This window comes from Lepidochelys olivacea (assembly GCF_965140295.1).
Source record: "Lepidochelys olivacea isolate rLepOli2 genome assembly, chromosome: 2".
In the NCBI taxonomy this organism is placed as follows: Eukaryota; Metazoa; Chordata; order Testudines; family Cheloniidae; genus Lepidochelys; species Lepidochelys olivacea.
The window spans coordinates 9,595,128-9,613,687 of NC_140412.1; the positions used below are offsets into that span (position 1 = coordinate 9,595,128).

General features: G+C 46.9%; 1 protein-coding gene across 5 annotated transcripts in view; it reads right to left on the reverse strand.

Moving 5' to 3' along the window:
• The window catches only part of DENND3 (DENN domain containing 3), a 218,223-nt gene that overhangs the window by 69,863 nt on the left and 129,800 nt on the right, over positions 1-18,560 (reverse strand). The window contains exon 1 of one of the 5 annotated variants that reach the window (XM_084619965.1): positions 289-468. The exons of 3 other annotated variants lie outside the window; for them this stretch is intronic. In XM_084619965.1, coding sequence (XP_084476091.1) covers positions 289-372 — 84 coding nt within the window. In that variant the 5' untranslated portion in view covers positions 373-468. Of the gene's footprint in view, positions 1-288; positions 469-891; positions 913-18,560 lie in introns of those variants that run through there. One more of the 5 variants, XM_084619972.1, reaches the window with a different exon arrangement.

The window sequence follows — 18,560 nt, forward strand, 5'->3', positions numbered from 1 at the left end:
ACGCTTTGGGAGGTTCACTCTGGGGTCACACGGTCTCAACCGAGGCAGGAGAGGAAGTCAGCAAAGCAGGCGGCCCGGTGACTTCTCTGGTCCGCTGCGTGGCCAAGGAAGCCGGTTCGCACCGCTAGACTAGACACGCCGGTCTGTCCGGCCAGCCGGCGCTGTCTAACCCATTGCCCCCAGGGGCAGCCCGGCTGCGAGGCTGGGGCGGCGCGCAGGGCGAGAGGGTTCCCCAGCCCAGCCCAGCCCGCTCTGCGGGGCCGGCGGGCAAGCCAGGCCGGGAGTTACCTGGTACGCGTCCTCCACCCTCTCCCTGGGGGCTCCCGCCAGCACGCAGATCTCCAGCAAGCCTGAGGGCAGCACCTCCTCCATGGCGCCGGCACGGCAGCCGCCCTCAGACTCCCCTCCTCCCCCGGGCGGGGTCGGGCACCTGCTCCCTGACCGCGCTCCTGGGGGCGGGAGGAGGAGGGGGGGGGGCGCTCCACGGCGCAGTCAGCCCCTGATTGGCTGTCTGCCCCATGGCCCGCGCGCCCCCGCGGGACGCGTAGCCAATCGGAGCCGCCTGCACAGGCTGAGGCCGCGGGGCTCCTTCCTTCCTCAGGCGCGGCAGCCAGACCGCCCTTCCCGCCACTCTTGCGCGCACAGAGCGGGAGGGGAGGGGCGCTCCGCTGCTGCCCCCTCCCCAAACGGCGGGGGGGTCGTGACTGGGGATTCAAGGAGGGCCGAAAGGGACCAGTAACCCAGTTACACACACGCCCGTCCCCTGGCGCCAGCTGTCTCGTTCCCCTGCTCACACACACACACACACCTCCCCCCCAGCTCGCTCCTCTCCCCCCCCCCCCAATATTAGGGTTGAAAGCCATCCGGGATATCTTAAGAAAATGACATTACCTCATGTTGGGGGAGAAAATCTCTGGGAATAGTTTCAGTCAGTGTTGGCAACCCTACCACATATCCTTCACCACCATCCCCTCTCTGCACACACACACACCCACCCCTCTGCTGGTTCCCTCCCAAACTCCTACACACCTCCCCCTCAGCTGGCTCATCTCCCCTCCACCACCCCCCCCCCGCAGCTGTCTTGTTCCCCCCACACACCCCCTTCCCCCCGCCCCCCAGCTCGCTCATCCTCCCACACACATCCTCCCTCCCTGCCTCCTGCAGGCTCACCCCCACACACCCTCCCCCCTGCTGGCTCACCCCCACATCCCTCCCCCCAGCTGGTTCATTCACAAACGGAGACACTTCCCTCCTCTCAACTAGCTCATAGCCCCCCACATCCCCCCCCCCAGTTCGCTCATCCTTCCCCACATACATCCTTCCCCCCCCCCCCAGCTCACCCCTCTCCCCCACGGACTCAGTCACCCCACACACACACTTACAATTACAAACCTCCCTGTAGCTGACTGGCTCCAGCCCAAACTCATACACACCTACCCCCCCGCAGCTGGCTCATCCCCTCCACCTATCCCTCCTCCTGGCTGGCTCGTTCCCCCCCCCCCCCCATACACACATCCCTTCCCCTCAGCTGGCTCATCCCCCCCTCCACTTCCCTCCCCTCAGCTGGCTCATTCCCCCTCCCTCCCACACACACCAGTTCCCTCCCCTGGGCTGGCTTATCCCCCTTGACCTATCCCTCCCCTCAGCTGGCTCATCCCCCCCCCCCCTTCTCTTCCCTCAGCTAGCTTGTTTCCCACACACACACACCTGCCCCCCCCCCCATCTGGTTCATTCCCCCATATACACACCCCTCTCTGCTGCTGGCTTGTCGTCCCCCCATAGCCCTGCCTCCAGCTGGCTCATCCCCCTCTTAGCTGGCTTGTTCCCCACGTACATGTCACTCCCCCACTGTCTCACCCTAACACACCCCTGCTGGCTCTTCTCCACAGACACACCACACCACCCTTTCCTTTCCTTTCCTTTCCTTTCCCTTCGGCTGGTTTGTTCCCAGGCACACTCCCTTCTTCCTGCTGGCTTATTCCCTCTCACAGCCCTCCCCTTTTGTCCCCCAGCTGTCTCATTCCCCCCCCCCCATATTTCCCATATGCATGCCCCTCCCCTCTAATTGGCTCATTCCCCCATACACATCCCTCCTCCTGCTGGCTTGTTCCCCCCACACATCCCTCCCCTTTTCTCCTCCAAGCTGGCCCATTCCCCCCCCCCACACACACACCTCCCCTCGGCTCATATTCCCCATATGCATGCCCCTCTCCTCCCTTCCAGTTGGCTCATTCCTCACTCATATACACACCCCTCCCTCCACTCATTCCCCACACACATGCCCCTTCCCTCCCCACCAACTGACCCCTTCCTTCTCAACTTGCTCGTACCCCCCCCACACCCATCATCCTAGCTGGCTCATTTCCCCCTTCCTCCAATCACATGCCCCTCTCCTCAGCTGGCTGATCCCCACACACCTCTACCCACTGGCTCATTCCCAGCACACATAACCTTCCCCTTTCCTCGCCCTAGCTGGTTCAAACCCCCCCGCCACACACACACACACCTCTCCTCCAGCTAACTTGTTCCCCCCACGCAACACCTCTCCTGTGCAGCTAACTCATTCCACCCTGCACCCATGTACATTTATCAGCCCTTGAGTCTTCATCAGGAAATATTTGGCAGCCTGACCCAGTGGGAGCACACTCGCTACTCACAGACACCATCCCTGGCCAACCCAGCAGGAGCGTGTCCCCTTCCTACAGATGCTGCACCAGGCAGACCAACACAGGGAGCGCTGCCCTCCAGCAGACACTGTACCATGCTACCTGACCCAGGGTAGCGCACACCCTTCCACAAACTCTAGGATGGGCTGGTTGACCTAGGGGTGTTTGTGCCCATCCAGAGACCCTGTGCCAGACCAGCCAACTTTGGAGAGCACCCCCCTTTTCACAGACACTGCCCCAGGCCAGCTGACTCGAGTAGACCATGCCCCTTCAACAAACTCTGGGCCAGGCCAGGCCAGCCAACCTGGCGGGAAGCACCCTCCTCAGCACCAAGCTAACTAACCTGGATGAAGTGTGCCCCTCTTGAAAGCACCAGGCTGGCCATGCAGCAAAGACTCCCTTCTTGACAGCCTCGGTGCCGGGCCAGCAACCCACCAGAGTAGCAGCAGCACTGTTACCACCAACCCCAGATGCCTTAGCATGTGCCAGACCCATGTGCACTTCTCTCCTCCCATTTCTTTCCTCCACATACACACACCCCTAAAAAATATGGGGGTCAGTTCCTGCAGCAGGGGATGGAAAAGACCCAAGTGTTTGGTTCTGGGCAACTATTCTTCTTTTACAAGAGTGCTCACATGTTGTTTTCATAGACCCCTTCTGGTCAGTGCATGTGTGGGAGCTAGTGGAAGAGTTAATGGGCTGAACTGAAGTGTCTTCAACACAGTGATAGTAGCCAGCTCTATGTTTCCATTTCATTTGGTATTTGAATGTCTTACCTAATGTCTTGCAGAGATCTGGACCCGGATAAGGACAACTTGGCTGGTGCCCAATCCAACTAACCCTGAGGTAATGTCAGCAGATTAGGGAATGTAACAGGTAGATATGGTGAGGATTATATGTGTCTTTTTAACCAAGGGTGCGTGGCTGACGTTTGAGGTCTATATTTCCAGTCAGTAGGTATGGTTACATCCAGTGCTGCTGCTAAATGATTAGGCAGCGGCTGCGATTGGGAAGTTTTTTATTGGTTGAAATCTGGCGAGGATATCACAACCTTTTCTCTGCTGTGTAGACCCTCCTACCATCAAACCTTCTTCATCTAAACTTTAGACAGGTGCAAAGTTATTCAGGCTACATCTTAAATCCATTTGGAACTAAAGTTGGTACCTAAAGCTGTGTTTCTCAGTGGGAATGTGACACCAAATGCTCCAGAATCTACACGCAGGGGAAGAACAGTTATTTTTTGTCAAGGTCTAGACTCCAGAGAAAATAATTAAAAAACAACAACAATAATGATGATGATAATAATAAGTAAATAAAAAGATTTCAGGGTCCATTCAAAAGTGTCTGACAGTCTGGATTTGGCCCGCAGTCTGCCTATTGACTATTCCTGACACAGTGACTGTCTTCTGGCTTCTAAGTGAAGTTTAAAGTGGCTATAAAGATTTAAGTGGCTAAAGTGGCTTACAACTTGGGAAATGGCCTCTTTATCCTTAGAATGCTCCTGTACTTTTGAATAATTTGAAAAAAATATTATCCTATTGTTTTATTCGGATTGCATAATGATTCAGCTTCTGTTTGGAGAGTCCCTCCGTGCTACTTGGCATGTACCTGTGGGTGTATAATGTCACAGTATTCTTTACTAGTATAAGCAAATCCATTTGTTCATGTCTGGATAGCAGTGACATTATAACAGGATTTCCTGATGCCTTCATGATCCACTGCTAAATTTGACTATTCAGCAGCTGACCTTCTAGTAATCTGCAGCACACCAGCCAGCCATATCCTTGCTGGTCATCCCCTATTACAATAACCTTCCACCACTCCTTCCGTAATAACTTTCCCAAGGTTATTTCCATCTCTACGCCTAATGTTACCAAAGTACGTAAGTTTGCGTCTGTTGATTTCCAAATCAGAGTCTTCATCTCACCAATAATATTTTTAACACAAGCTTTCATCATTTTTTCCCATCCAGGAGATACGCAAGAGTCTTCCCCAACCCCACATTTCAAAAGCGTCAAGTTTCTTCTTCTCAGCACCATTAACTTCCCCATGATTCGCATCCATAAATCACTATGGAGAAAACTGGAGTTTTCACCAATTGCACCTTGGTACATTTCAAGCTGCCACAGTTTTTCCACACTTTCTTAAGGGAGGCCATAGCTAGGCGAGCCATCCCATTAGTATAAGCCACAGGATAATTCCAAGTAACTTTACGAGTTGCAAGAAGCAGAGCCAGTTACTGAATGCATGGCACTGCTGTTCCCAGAAAGTAATGATTCACTGACAAAGTCCACACACACAATAACACAGCAGAGGAAGGATCCAAAGAACTGAACCTGCAGCCCTTATGTACACAAGTTGTCCTTCTGAAGACAGCGTGACTGTTAATAAGAGTAAGGGGTGCAGGGTCAGGTCCTAACTCTGAACAGTAAGGTTGTTTTCAGGTTTGGAGTTGTCTTCCCCCACCCCCCCATGATTATAAAACACAGACAGTAGGAATCTCTGTGGGAATAGGATCTGCATGCTTTCCTTTACAAGATTTTATTAATTCTAAGTTATTACACTTCATCCCTTTATATTAGATCATCTAGTCCATCCCCTTTAAACTTATTTATTTCCATTAGGGTAGCACCTGATCAGGAATTATATTAGATATTGTATAAAGACCACAAGGAGAGACCCTATATTCCAGAGAGCTCACAATTTAGCATTTAGACAAAATGCAAAAAATTAATAAACAGACACAAACACAATCCTGGATCATTCTCTACAATGTATTTTCTAGTGTGTTGTTGAACCTGCTTTTATATGAAGGTTTTACTTTATTAGGAAACTATTTAAAGGTTTTTCCAGCTGAGAGTTTCCAGTGAAGTTTAGCCTCTCTTTTCAATACACACAGAATAACCCTGTGCTTTCATCCTGAATAATTTATTTTAGTTTAAAGAAATCAGCAAGAAAGGACAAAACTGAAGTCTCAGCGAAGAGCAGTGTTTGTTTCCTCTGGAAGGAGCTGCATTCCTCCATTACACAAAATAACACCTGACACTGCAGGCAGCAGTCTCTTGGAAATTAAAGGTGCAGTATTAAATACATTCACGATAGGCCCATTCACATCGGTCAGACAAACTTTGCAACTTTTAAATAGAGTCATGTATACATAGTTTAATCACAGTAAAAATCCCCATATAGATATGACCTGGATGGCTCACAGCTTTCAAGAATATGCTATACACTATCAATTCAGGGTTAAGAGCAAACAAGCAACCTTTGGAATAAACAGTTCATCAGAATTATGAAGCACTGTTCTAATGGGATTTTAATTCTGGATTTTAAAAAAAAGCCTAGTTCAGCAGTACAACTTCTTGAAAAAAGTTAGAGGAAGCCACAAGTGGTTGAATGTGTGAAACTTTTGTATATAGTGGAAGAATAATAAGAAGGAAATGGTTGAAAACCTGGAAGTTATAAGATCCTCTCTGCAAGGGGGTATAGATTCATATCAGTTTCAGAGTAACAGCCGTGTTAGTCTGTATTCGCAAAAAGAAAAGGAGTACTTGTGGCACCTTAGAGACTAACCAATTTATTTGAGCATGAGCTTTCGTGAGCTACAGCTCACTTCATCGGATGCATACCGTGGAAACTGCAGCAGACTTTATATATACACGGAGAATATGAAACAATACCTCCTCCCACCCCACTGTCCTGCTGGTAATAGCTTATCTAAAGTGATCATCAGGTGGGCCATTTCCAGCACAAATCCAGGTTTTCTCACCCTCCACCCCCCCACACAAATTCACTCTCCTGCTGGTGGTAGCCCATCCAAAGTGACAACTCTTTACACAATGTGCATGATAATCAAGTTGGGCTATTTCCTGCACAAATCCAGGTTTTCTCACATCCCCCCCACTCTCATACACTCACAAACTCACTCTCCTGCTGGTAATAGCTCATCCAAACTGACCACTCTCCAAGTTTAAATCCAAGTTAAACCAGAACATCTGGGGGGGGGGGTAGGAAAAAACAAGGGGAAATAGGCTACCTTGCATAATGACTTAGCCACTTCCAGTCTCTATTTAAGCCTAAATTAATAGTATCCAATTTGCAAATGAATTCCAATTCAGCAGTTTCTTGCTGGAGTCTGGATTTGATGTTTTTTTGTTTTAAGATAGCGACCTTCATGTCTGTAATTGCATGACCAGAGAGATTGAAGTGTTCTCCGACTGGTTTATGAATGTTATAATTCTTGACATCTGATTTGTGTCCATTTATTCTTTTACGTAGAGACTGTCCAGTTTGACCAATGTACATGGCAGAGGGGCATTGCTGGCACATGACGGCATATATCACATTGGTGGATGTGCAGGTGAACGAGCCTCTGATAGTGTGGCTGAAGTTATTAGGCCCTGTGATGGTGTCCCCTGAATAGATATGTGGGCACAGTTGGCAACGGGCTTTGTTGCAAGGATAAGTTCCTGGGTTAGTGGTTCTGTTGTGTTGTATGTGGTTGTTGGTGAGTATTTGCTTCAGGTTGCGGGGCTGTCTGTAGGCAAGGGCTGGCCTGTCTCCCAAGATTTGTGAGAGTGCTGGGTCATCCTTTAGGATAGGTTGTAGATCCTTAATAATGCGTTGGAGGGGTTTTAGTTGGGGGCTGAAGGTGACGGCTAGTGGCGTTCTGTTATTTTCTTTGTTAGGCCTGTCCTGTAGTAGGTAACTTCTGGGAACTCTTCTGGCTCTATCAATCTGTTTCTTTACTTCTGCAGGTGGGTATTGTAGTTGTAAGAAAGCTTGACAGAGATCTTGTAGGTGTTTGTCTCTGTCTGAGGGGTTGGAGCAAATGCGGTTGTATCGCAGAGCTTGGCTGTAGACGACGGATCGTGTGGTGTGGTCAGGGTGAAAGCTGGAGGCATGCAGGTAGGAATAGCAGTCAGTAGGTTTCCGGTATAGGGTGGTGTTTATGTGACCACTGTTTATTAGCACTGTAGTGTCCAGGAAGTGGATCTCTTGTGTGGACTGGACCAGGCTGAGGTTGGTGGTGGGATGGAAATTGTTGAAATCATGGTGGAATTCCTCAAGGGCTTCTTTTCCATGGGTCCAGATGATGAAGATGTCATCAATATAGCGCAAGTAGAGTAGGGACTTTAGGGGACGAGAGCTGAGGAAGCGTTGTTCTAAATCAGCCATAAAAATGTTGGCATACTGTGGGGCCATGCGGGTACCCATAGCAGTGCCGCTGATCTGAAGGTATACATTGTCCCCAAATGTGAAATAGTTATGGGTAAGGACAAAGTCACAAAGTTCAGCCACCAGGTTAGCCGTGACATTATCGGGGATAGTGTTCTTGACGGCTTGTAGTCCATCTTTGTGTGGAATGTTGGTGTAGAGGGCTTCTACATCCATAGTGGCCAGGATGGTGTTATCAGGAAGATCACCGATGGATTGAAGTTTCCTCAGGAAGTCAGTGGTGTCTCGAAGGTAGCTGGGAGTGCTGGTAGCGTAGGGCCTGAGGAGGGAGTCTACATAGCCAGACAATCCTGCTGTCAGGGTGCCAATGCCTGAGATGATGGGGCGCCCAGGATTTCCAGGTTTATGGATCTTGGGTAGTAGATAGAATATCCCAGGTTGGGGTTCCAGGGGTGTGTCTGTGCAGATTTGATCTTGTGCTTTTTCAGGAAGTTTCTTGAGCAAATGCTGTAGTTGCTTTTGGTAACTCTCAGTGGGATCATAGGGTAATGGCTTGTAGAATGAGCTCTCAAAAATGGATACTCTCATAAAAAACCAACCTTCCACACAAACTTCCTCGTGGCTGGATTTTACTAAAACTAGACAAGCCATTTACAACGCACACTTTGCTTCTCTACAAAAGAAAAAGGACACTAAACTTTCTAAACTACTACATTCTACTAGGGGCCACAGCAATGGTTCCCTCAACCCACCTAGCAATATTGTTAACCTATCCAACTATACTCTCAGCCAAGCAGAAGCAGCTGTTCTATCTCGGGGCCTCTCCTTCTGCCCCTCCACCCCCACGAACATGATACAGTTCTGTGGTGACCTAGAATCCTATTTTCGACGTCTCCGACTCAAGGAATATTTCCAAAATACCTCTGAACAGCATACTAATCCACAGAGGTCTCCCTACCAACACTACAGAAAGAGGGATTCTAGGTGGACTCCTCCTGAAGGTCGAAACAGCAGACTGCACTTCTACATAGAGTGCTTCCGCCGACGTGCACGGGCTGAAATTGTGGAAAAGCAGCATCACTTGCCCCATAACCTCAGCCATGCGGAACACAATGCCATCCACAGCCTCAGAAACAACTCTGACATCATAATCAAAAAGGCTGACAAAGGAGGTGCTGTCGTCATCATGAATAGGTCGAAATATGAACAAGAGGCTGCTCGGCAGCTCTCCAACACGAGTTTCTACAAGCCATTACCCTATCATCCCACTGCTGCTGCTCCCCTGTCGACTCCGCCTGCACCTCTCATGGCACTAGAGTACAGGAGTCAATGGGAGTGCGCTTGGGGTCGATTTATCGCGTCTAGACTAGATGCGATAAATCGATCCCCACTGGATCGATCACTGCCCATCGATCAAGCGGGTAGGGAAGACATACCCTTACAAAGATTCAAAGTCCCTGTATCAGGTTCTTAGCAGTATGGGTGAGTCCCTCTGGAATACATCCACAGCTTGGATGGGTCATTCAGACCTTTGTTCAGAGCTTCATTTGTAGAAAGGTTACTACAGAGATAAAAGAAAAGGAGTATTTGTGGCACCTTAGAGACTAACCAATTTATTTGAGCATAAGCTTTCGTGAGCTACAGCAAAGCAGGAATGAAGACAAGAAGCAGGACTGAAGATAAAATGGAGAAGATGAATCTGCCTTTTATAGTCTTTTGCCATGGAGCTTGTATTTCCTTTGTTCCAAACATAAGCTGCCCAGCACATGGCCTGGACAGAGTTCTGTCCATAGGCATGCCCCTGCATGCCTTGCTGAATCATAAGTTGTATCCCTTGCCTTCTCTCAAAGGGGCAATTGTATAGCTGATATCCCTTGATGGGCCATCAAGCAGGCTAGACGGTGCTAATGCCAATCTGTCTAGAGGTGTCACCCAGATGCACAGCACAAGTTTGGAACTACAGACATACCATACATATAATTTACCATACAAAGGTGATACAAACACATAAACAAGATTATCATACTTAGCAAATTATAACATTTTTGCAGATACCTTACCTTACACAGTGTATCTGGCACAACTCATTGTAATTTCACAATATTGATATTCATAATATCCTAAAGTGTCTCACTCCTCCCAGCTGGAGAGGGAGGAGGGTGAGTGCCCTGTACTCCTGGGGCAGGGGGAAGGGGGTAAGAGGTCCTGTCACTGCAGCGATTGGGCAGTCTCAGCTGCCAAAACCCAGCTCCCCAGTCCAGCCAGCAGTTATCTTCTGTGCAGGTGTGCTGTGCCATCCGGCAGGGACTCTGCAGGGTGGGAGACCCTCCAGAAGGCAGCCACCATCTGTCCTTCCAGAGCAGGGGGACGGGTCTGGGGAATTACAAAATTCAGGTTAAAAAACAAATCAGTAAAACCTGAATACTGGGTTTTTCAAAACTTGGGAAATTTTCAGGGAAATTCAATAAAAACTGAAAACAAAGGGCTTAGATATGCATTAGTACACACATACTCCCCTCCAACCTTTTCACACATGCACGCATTCTTCTCCATTTTTTCCAGAGAGAGGAGTTCAGTCTGCAGCATGGCGTCAAGAAGCCAGAGGAGAACAGCTGCTTCACGATTCTCCTCCAAATTCCTCATAATGTCCTCAGCAAAAACAATCCAAAGATCCTCCCAGTCAGCAGTAATTCCAGTCCCAGAGTCAATAACTGGCATCTCCTCAGCTTCCAGCAAAATAGGGAGTCTGTGGCTTAGATCCAAAGTGGCACAGGCTCTGGGATGCAGATCTCACAGCAAACATATCTTAGTCCTGCATTGTTCCGCCACGGAGGCCTGGTCTACACTAAAAAGTTAGGTTAACTCAGCCGTGTCGCTCAGAGGTCTGAAAAATCCACTTACCTAACCTCCCCCCGTTTAGACAGTGCTAGGTCGACAGACGAATTCTTCCGTCGACCTAGCTACCACCTCTTTGGGAAGCAGATTACCTGCGCCAACATCGGTGTAGGCAGTGCCTACTCCGAAGCTCTACAGCGGCGCAGCTGTGCCTCTGCAGCGTTTCAAATGAAGACGAGCCCCGAGTCCTCAGGCCAGACTTGTCTCCAACTCTTCTATTTATAACCCTTTCTGCCCTGAGCTCTGATTGGCTCAGCTCTCAGATTGTGGGTGTGTGGAACCTACGAGACCGCTTGTCCTTAACGGAAATCCTCGGTACAGCTTCAGAGATAGCTATTGAGCATGCTCAGGAACTACGACACACACACACCCTCCTAGATGCCCTGGGCCCTTCTAACAAAGGGTATCGCTACACATCCTTAGTCAAGGCAGGAACTCATATTCCTTGCCCTCCAGATTGGGGATTTAGGCTGCAATTTCTTCCTGAAATTCACTGTGATCACCTTAGTAAGTCTGAGGTTAGTTTAGCAAATGCCATCCTGCTATCTTCCAGGGGCTATGACAGAGTTTACCAGTACCCAGCCAGCTTTCATAAAGCAATGTATTTATTTAGAACAAAAGCATTACGGAGAAAGCATACCTTGAAAACAACAAACAGCTTATACGTATGCCTGTCCTATAACGTGTCATCCGTCTTCCACATGGAGACCCTTGTAGGTTTTGAAGTCCTTCAAACCCTTCCTGCAGGATGTGTCCCTTTTGGTTGCAGCCTCATGTCAGTTCTTGGATCCAAGGAGAGTGATACCTCCTCCATGTCAGGTTGGCTACTTCATACAATTCTGAGTTCTTTGTTTGCTGGGCCTCTTGAACCCAGTCAAAACCAGTATATGCAATTGTCCCCAGGAGGTGCAACTTCTGCCGGGTGTTGTTAATGTGTCTAGAGACTTGCAGTAATTACCCACAAGTGATGTTTGTTCCTGATAAAGAAAAGAAGTTAACACCTTCAGACCCGACAGATAACAATCCAAGATGACAGGTTTCAGAGTAACCTGTCATCCAAGATGAGAGGGGGGAAAGTCACATTCTTTCAAACAAACATCATTTTAATACAGCCAAATGGAAATGTATGTATCTGGGAACAAACAATGTAGGTCATACTTATAGGATGGGGGACTCTATCCCGGGAAGCAGTGACTCAAAGAGATTTGGGGAATCATGGTGGATAATTTGCTGAACAGGAGCTCCTAGTGCAATACTGTGGCCAAAAAGGCTAATGCGATTTTTGGATGCATAAACAAGGGAATCTGGAGTAGGACTAGAGACATTATTTTATCTGTGTATTTGGCACTGGTGCAACCGATGCTGGAATACTATGTCCAGTTCTGGTGTCCACACTTCAAGAAGATTCCGAGAAGAGCCACAAGACTGATCAAAGGATTAGAAAACAAGCCTTATAGTGACAGACTCAAAGAGTTCAATCTATTTAGTGTAACAAAGAAAAGGTTAAGGGGTGACTTGATCACAGTCTAGAGTACCTTCTTAGGGAACAAATTTTGATAATGGGAACTTCAGTCTAGCAGTTAAAGGTATAACAAGATCCAATGGCTGGAGTTGAAGCTAGACGATGCAAACTAGAAATAAGATGCACATTTTTACAAGTGAGGATTATTAACAACTTGAACAATTTCTCCATCACTGGAAATTGCTACAACTGCAATCAGCATAGGTGATTGAGTTAACAGTCCTCTGGTTTAAGAGAGGTGCCTTAGCTAAATTAACAGGGTCTTTACCATGTGTTCATATTTCTCTCTGATCCATAAAAGCCTGAATTTATTTACCTTCAAGGCATGTGTAACAGGGTGCTTGGAGGCCCAGGCAGCCTAATGGTGGGCACTCCTGACCTCTGGACCCTTGTTTACCTGGTCGAGGTGCATCACTCTTCTAGGCGGTGAGGTAGGGGGTCCTGGGCCCTCCCTCTCCACCAGGTCCCATCCCAGGGCCCTGTCTGAGTCAATCCCTGAACAGAGGGCCCTACCACTGCCCTGCGCTACTTCCTGCCACTGTCCCTTTAGTTTGCGGCATGGCTCCTATAGTTCAAGTAACTGGGGTGCCTTGCCTCCAGTAGCACCTGCTTGTGGACCTTCGGCGGCGTCCAGCCATTGTCCCAGGCTCCTTCAGCCAGGGCAGCCATAGGTTTGGTGAGGCTGAACCCCACAATATCTCTGGGCTTCAGTTACCCAGTTCCCTGAGTTGCCAGAGGCTCCTCGGTCTCCTCCACAGCCTCCCTTGCCCAGGGAAAAAGTCCTTACTGCCTGGTGGCTGCTTCAGCTGTCAGGCTAGTGACACTTCCCCTCAGGTAGACAGGGAGCGAGTTCCTGCCTCTGCCAGTTAACTCCCAATTAAGCCAGGCTCTCTCCTTTTCTCCCCCTCCCGGCCGAGCACTGGCTGCAGGTATAATGGGGCAAGGCTAGCTAGGCTCAAAGGCTCTCTTTAAACCCTACCGTGCTGGTGGGCAGTTTCTCTAGTTCATCGCAGCATGCTCAGAAATACACCCTAGATGGAGCTAGGTGCATAACTGGTTGGAAAACCATTCCCAGAGAGTTGTTATTAATGGTTCACAGTCAAACTGGAAGGGCATATCAAGTGGGGCCTCAGGGATCAGTTCTGGGTCTGGTTCTGTGTAGTATCTTCATCAGTGATTTAGATAATGGCATAAAGAGTACACTTATAAAGTTTGTGGACAATACCAAGCTGGAAGTGCTTTGGAGAATAGGATTAAAATTCAAAATCATCTGGACAAACTGAAGAAATGGTCTGAAGTAAATAGGATGAAATTTCAATGAGGACAAATGCAAAGTACTCCACTTAGGAAGGAACAATCAGTTGCACACATACAAATGGGAAATGACTGCCCAGGAAGGAGTACTGTGGAAAGAGATCTGGAGGTCATAGCAGATCACAAGCTAAATATGAGTCAACAGTGTAATACTCTTGCAAAAAATAAAAATCATTCTGGGCTATATTAGCAGGAGTGTTGTAAACAAGATACGAGAAGTAATTCTTCCGCTCTACTCTGTGCTTAGTAGGTCTCAGCTGGAGTATTGTGTCCAGTTCTGGACACCACATTTCAGGAAAGAGTTGGACAAATTGGAGAAAGTCCAGAGAAGAGCAACAAAAATGATTTAAAGGTCTAGAAAACATGACCTATGAGGGAAGATTGTAAAAACTTGGGTTTGTTTACTCTGGAAAAAAGAGAAGACAGAGGGACATGATAACAGTTTTCAAGTTGTCAGGGTTCCCACCCCACTCTGAACTCTAGGGTACAGATGTGGGGACCTGTATGAAAGACCCCCTAAGCTTATTTTTACCAGCTTAGGTAAAACTTCCCAAGGCACAAACTCTTTGCCCTTGGAGGGTACGCTGCCACCACCAAGTGATTTAACAAAGAATCAGGGAAAGGACCACTTACAGTTCCTATTCCCCCAAAATATCCCCCAAGCCCTTACACCCCCTTTCCTGGGGAGGCTAGAGAATAATATCCTAACCAATTGGTTACAAAGTGATCACAGACCCAAACCCCTGGGTCTTAGGACAATAGAGAAATCAGTCAGGCTTTTAAAAGAAACAGAACTTTATTAGAAAGAAAAAAAGGTAATAGAAACACCTCTGTAAAATTAGAAGGGAAGCTAATCTCACAGGGCAATCAGATTTAAAACACAGAGGATTTCCCTCTGGGTAAAAACTGTAAAGTTATAAAAAAAAAAAACCAGGAATAACCTTCCTCTCAGCACAGAGAAAATCACAAGCCAAAACAAAAGTAAACTAACACATTTCCTTGCTGGTACTTACTAATTCCAATGGAGTTGGATTGCTTGCTTTCTTGCTCTCTCTCCGGCAAGTACACAGAACAGACAGACCAAAGCCTTTCCCCCCCCACCCTAGATTTGAAAGTATCTTGTCCCCTTATTGGTCCTTTTGGTCAGGTGCCAGCCAGGTTACCTGAGCTTCTTAACCCTTTACAGGTAAAAGGATATTGTGCCTCTGGCCAGGAGGGATTTTATAGTACTGTATACAGGAAGGTTGTTACCCTTCCATTTATATTTATGACACAAGTACATAAAAGGTTGTTACAAGGAGAGAGATAAATTGTTCTTGTTAATCTCTGAGGATAGGACAAGAAACAATGGGCTTAAACTGCAGCAGGGAGGTTTAGGTTGGACATTAGGAAAAACTTCCAGTCAGGGTGGTTAAGCACTGGAATAAATTGCCTAGGGAGGTTGTGGAATCTCCATCACTGGAGTTTTTTAAGAGCACGTTAGACAAACAGCAGCCAGGGATGGTCTAGATAATACTTAGTCCTGTCATGAGTGCAGGGTACTGGACTAGATGACCTCTTGAGGTCTCTTCCAGTCTACAATTTTATGTTTCTATGCTACAAGATTGATCTGTAGTCCCAGGTTCTGGGGGAGTGGTGGGTTGTGGGATATAATGGTCAGATGAATATGACTGTTGTTTTGTTAGGCAATTTTGTGGTAGTGTGTGATTATGACCAAACTGAATCTGTTAGTTACATTTTCCATTGCTGCCAACAACATGTCCTCATCACTCAAGCATACAACTTGTGGGAGAAGCCAGGGATGATCCCATCTTCCTAACCACCTATTCAAGTGGTGACCACTTCATGAGGAAGTGCCTATATTATATAAATATTTTCCACCTTTTCTGTCTATCCCAATGGCCAAATCACAGGTCCACACCCATGTGACAATCCTGACCTGCATTGACTACTGCAGTCTCATCTTCTCTGATCTCTGTGATGCTAACCCTGTTCTCCTTCAGGATGTCCAAAGGGCTATTGCCAAAATTACGGCTCTCATCTGAGTCACGTCACTTCCTCCTTCCCCTCTTTGAATCACTTTACTGATCTGTTTGTGTACTGGGCATAACATGTGTCCTTGCTTTCAAGGCCCTACACTATAGAGACCCGGCTTTCATCTCCTTCCACATCCTCTCTCACCCTTGCCACTCTGCTAATGATGCCCTCTCCAAAATCTCTTTAATCTCCTTACCTTCTTCCATATTGCCTCTTACATTGGAACACCCGTCCAAAATCTATTTAACACACCTCCAGCCCCACCTTTTTCAAATCACTGCTAAAATCTCACTTCTGTCACTTTGCCTGCAAAAAAAGTCCACTTTTTAACAATTTAAAATAAATTTAAAAAACAAACAAACACCTAGACATACAGTAATCACATATCTGTGCAAGGTATCCTTCCCTTCCTCATACCCTTTCCTCCCTGATATGTGGAATAGCCTTTCTCATCTATTATGTTCATTGTTTAGGGCCCAGACCTGCAAATGGATCCACATAGGCAGGCCCTCCTATCCATAGAGGTGAGTGGGGCTCTACACTAGCACAGGAATTCCTGTCGTCAGATCTGATTGTAGGTTTGGGACCTGTCTTCTCGGGATTGCCAGTGAAGTGCCTATCCCACTTGTGGGTGCTGTAAAATGGAACTGCTGTGCGGGCTATCCTTATAGAAAGGAGTTTTATCCATGGTTGTGTGTAGGTTTGCACATTTGTAAAAGCATTTAGACCTACAGACAGGCTTTTTAAAAATATAAATGTGAAGAAATAATTATTATTTTTTGGCTTCAGCTTTCCTCACACTTGATTTGGATATTTAGTTAGTTAATTAGTTAGTTAGATAATACAAGACTTTTCAGATGGACTCTGAAGGTTTCCCCATATTGTGTTTCGGGACTGCAGGAAATGTATAGTGCATTGCTTTTTGTTTTACTGAATGTAGAGACTTTTTAAAAAAAATCCTTCCATGCTAGTGTAGGCTGGTTGGTATGCTGCTCACTTCTGCATCCTCTCTCCTCCTGTTATGGTACAAGCTTTTTCACAGCAATGTGTAGGGTTAGAATTGATACCAAAAACCACGGCTTCCTTCCTTCACCTTGATCACAGAAATACACACTTGTGTATTAAGACTTGTTTGCTTTCTGAACTGTGCAAGGTTACAGAGAAAATAACTCTTTACTCCAGCTGAAAAAAACCCCAATCAGCCAAATAGAAGCCATTTCGTCTGGGCTGTATGAAGTAACCTGTGTTTATACTGCAATCTCATTCATTTGGCAGCAAAATTTGTTGTCTGAAGCACTGCATCTCCAGACCTTAGAAAACATACCTCATAGTGATGGACTCAAGAAGCTTGATCTATTTAGCTTAACAAAGAGAAGGTTAAGGGGTGACTTGATTTCAGTCTATAAGTACCTACATGGGGAACTAATATTTAATAATGGGCTCTTCAATCTAGCACAGAAAGGTATTACATGATCCAGTGGCTGAAAGTTTAAGCTAGACAAATTCAGACTGGAAATAAGGCAGAAATTTTTAATGGTGAGAGTAATTAACCATTAAAACAATTTACCAAGGGTCATAGTGGATCCTCCATCACTGACCATTTTAAATCAAGATTGGCTGTTTTTTCTAAAAGAGAAGTTCTACACATTATATTGGGGAAATTCTAGGGCCTGTGTTACACAGGAAGTCAGACTAGATGATCACAATGGTCCCTTCTGGCCTTGGAATCTATGAACCCCTTTGGATCTAAATGCAATTCTACCTAACCACTGTGAATGATCATCTCTAAGCAAACCTTGGGGAGTTCTGCAAACATTTGGCTTGTTGAGCTCCCACTGGCTTTAATGACATTTCTGCATCTGGAAGTCTTGCATGAGCTGGTTCCCAGTTTCCTACTCTTTAGTCTGGATTGATCGCGGAGGAGGAAGATTCACCACACTTGTAAGAAGAGAGGAATTCTTGTTAATAGGCTTTGACACTCCCTCCAGGGGAGAAGGGTACATCTTTTAAAATTTACAACCGAGCAAGCTATTGTTCTGGCTGGGTGTTGGTGTCACTTTGAGTTGATGTGTCCTGGTCTGTGGGTATCTTGCTACTGATGATGAGATTGGAGAGGTTGGGGGGTTGTTTGAAAGCCAGAAATGGGGGTTCAGGAAAGATTTCTTTCAGGATGGGGTCCCCATGAAGTACGGCTTGTAGTTGTTTGATGATACCCTGTATGGATTCCAGTGTGGGACGGCAGGTGACAACTACAGATGCAAGACTTGCAGACATATCTCCACTGCTACAATGATCAACGCCCCCCACAACACACCTTTCAAGATTCATGGCTCCTATACATGTTTATTACAGCATGTGGAGTACCTCATCCAGTGCACTAAATGCCAGAACAACAACTATGTGGGTGAAACCAGACACTCACTATGCTCTCAAATGAACACACAGAGGAAAATGATAAAAGACAAAAACAGCCTATCACCTGTAGGTGAACACTTTTAACAAAGCGATCACACTCAATGTGTGGCCTATCAGTCCTTATGCTCAAAGAAAACCTGCACAACACTTTCAAAAGACGAGCCTCCGAGCTTAAATTCATTACTCTGCTAGACACACAAAATCATGGACTGACCAGAGACACTGGATTTATGGATTATTACAACAATCTGTAGCCCACTAACCTCCTCTTTTTGTTCCATGACAGCAGAGGTGTTAACGGCCCACTCAACTTTGAATGTGCTAATGTGTTATGCTAAACAATCTGTTCCATCTTGCATTTTGCTGTGACCGCTGGGAGTAGTTTTCCCAGACCTGAAGAAGAACTCTGTTTGGCTCAAAAGCTTGTCTCTCACCAACAGAAGTTGCTGCAATGAAAGACATTTCCTCACCCATCTTGTCTCTCTAATATCCTAGGACCAACTCAGCTACAACTACATTGCATACTTTAATCT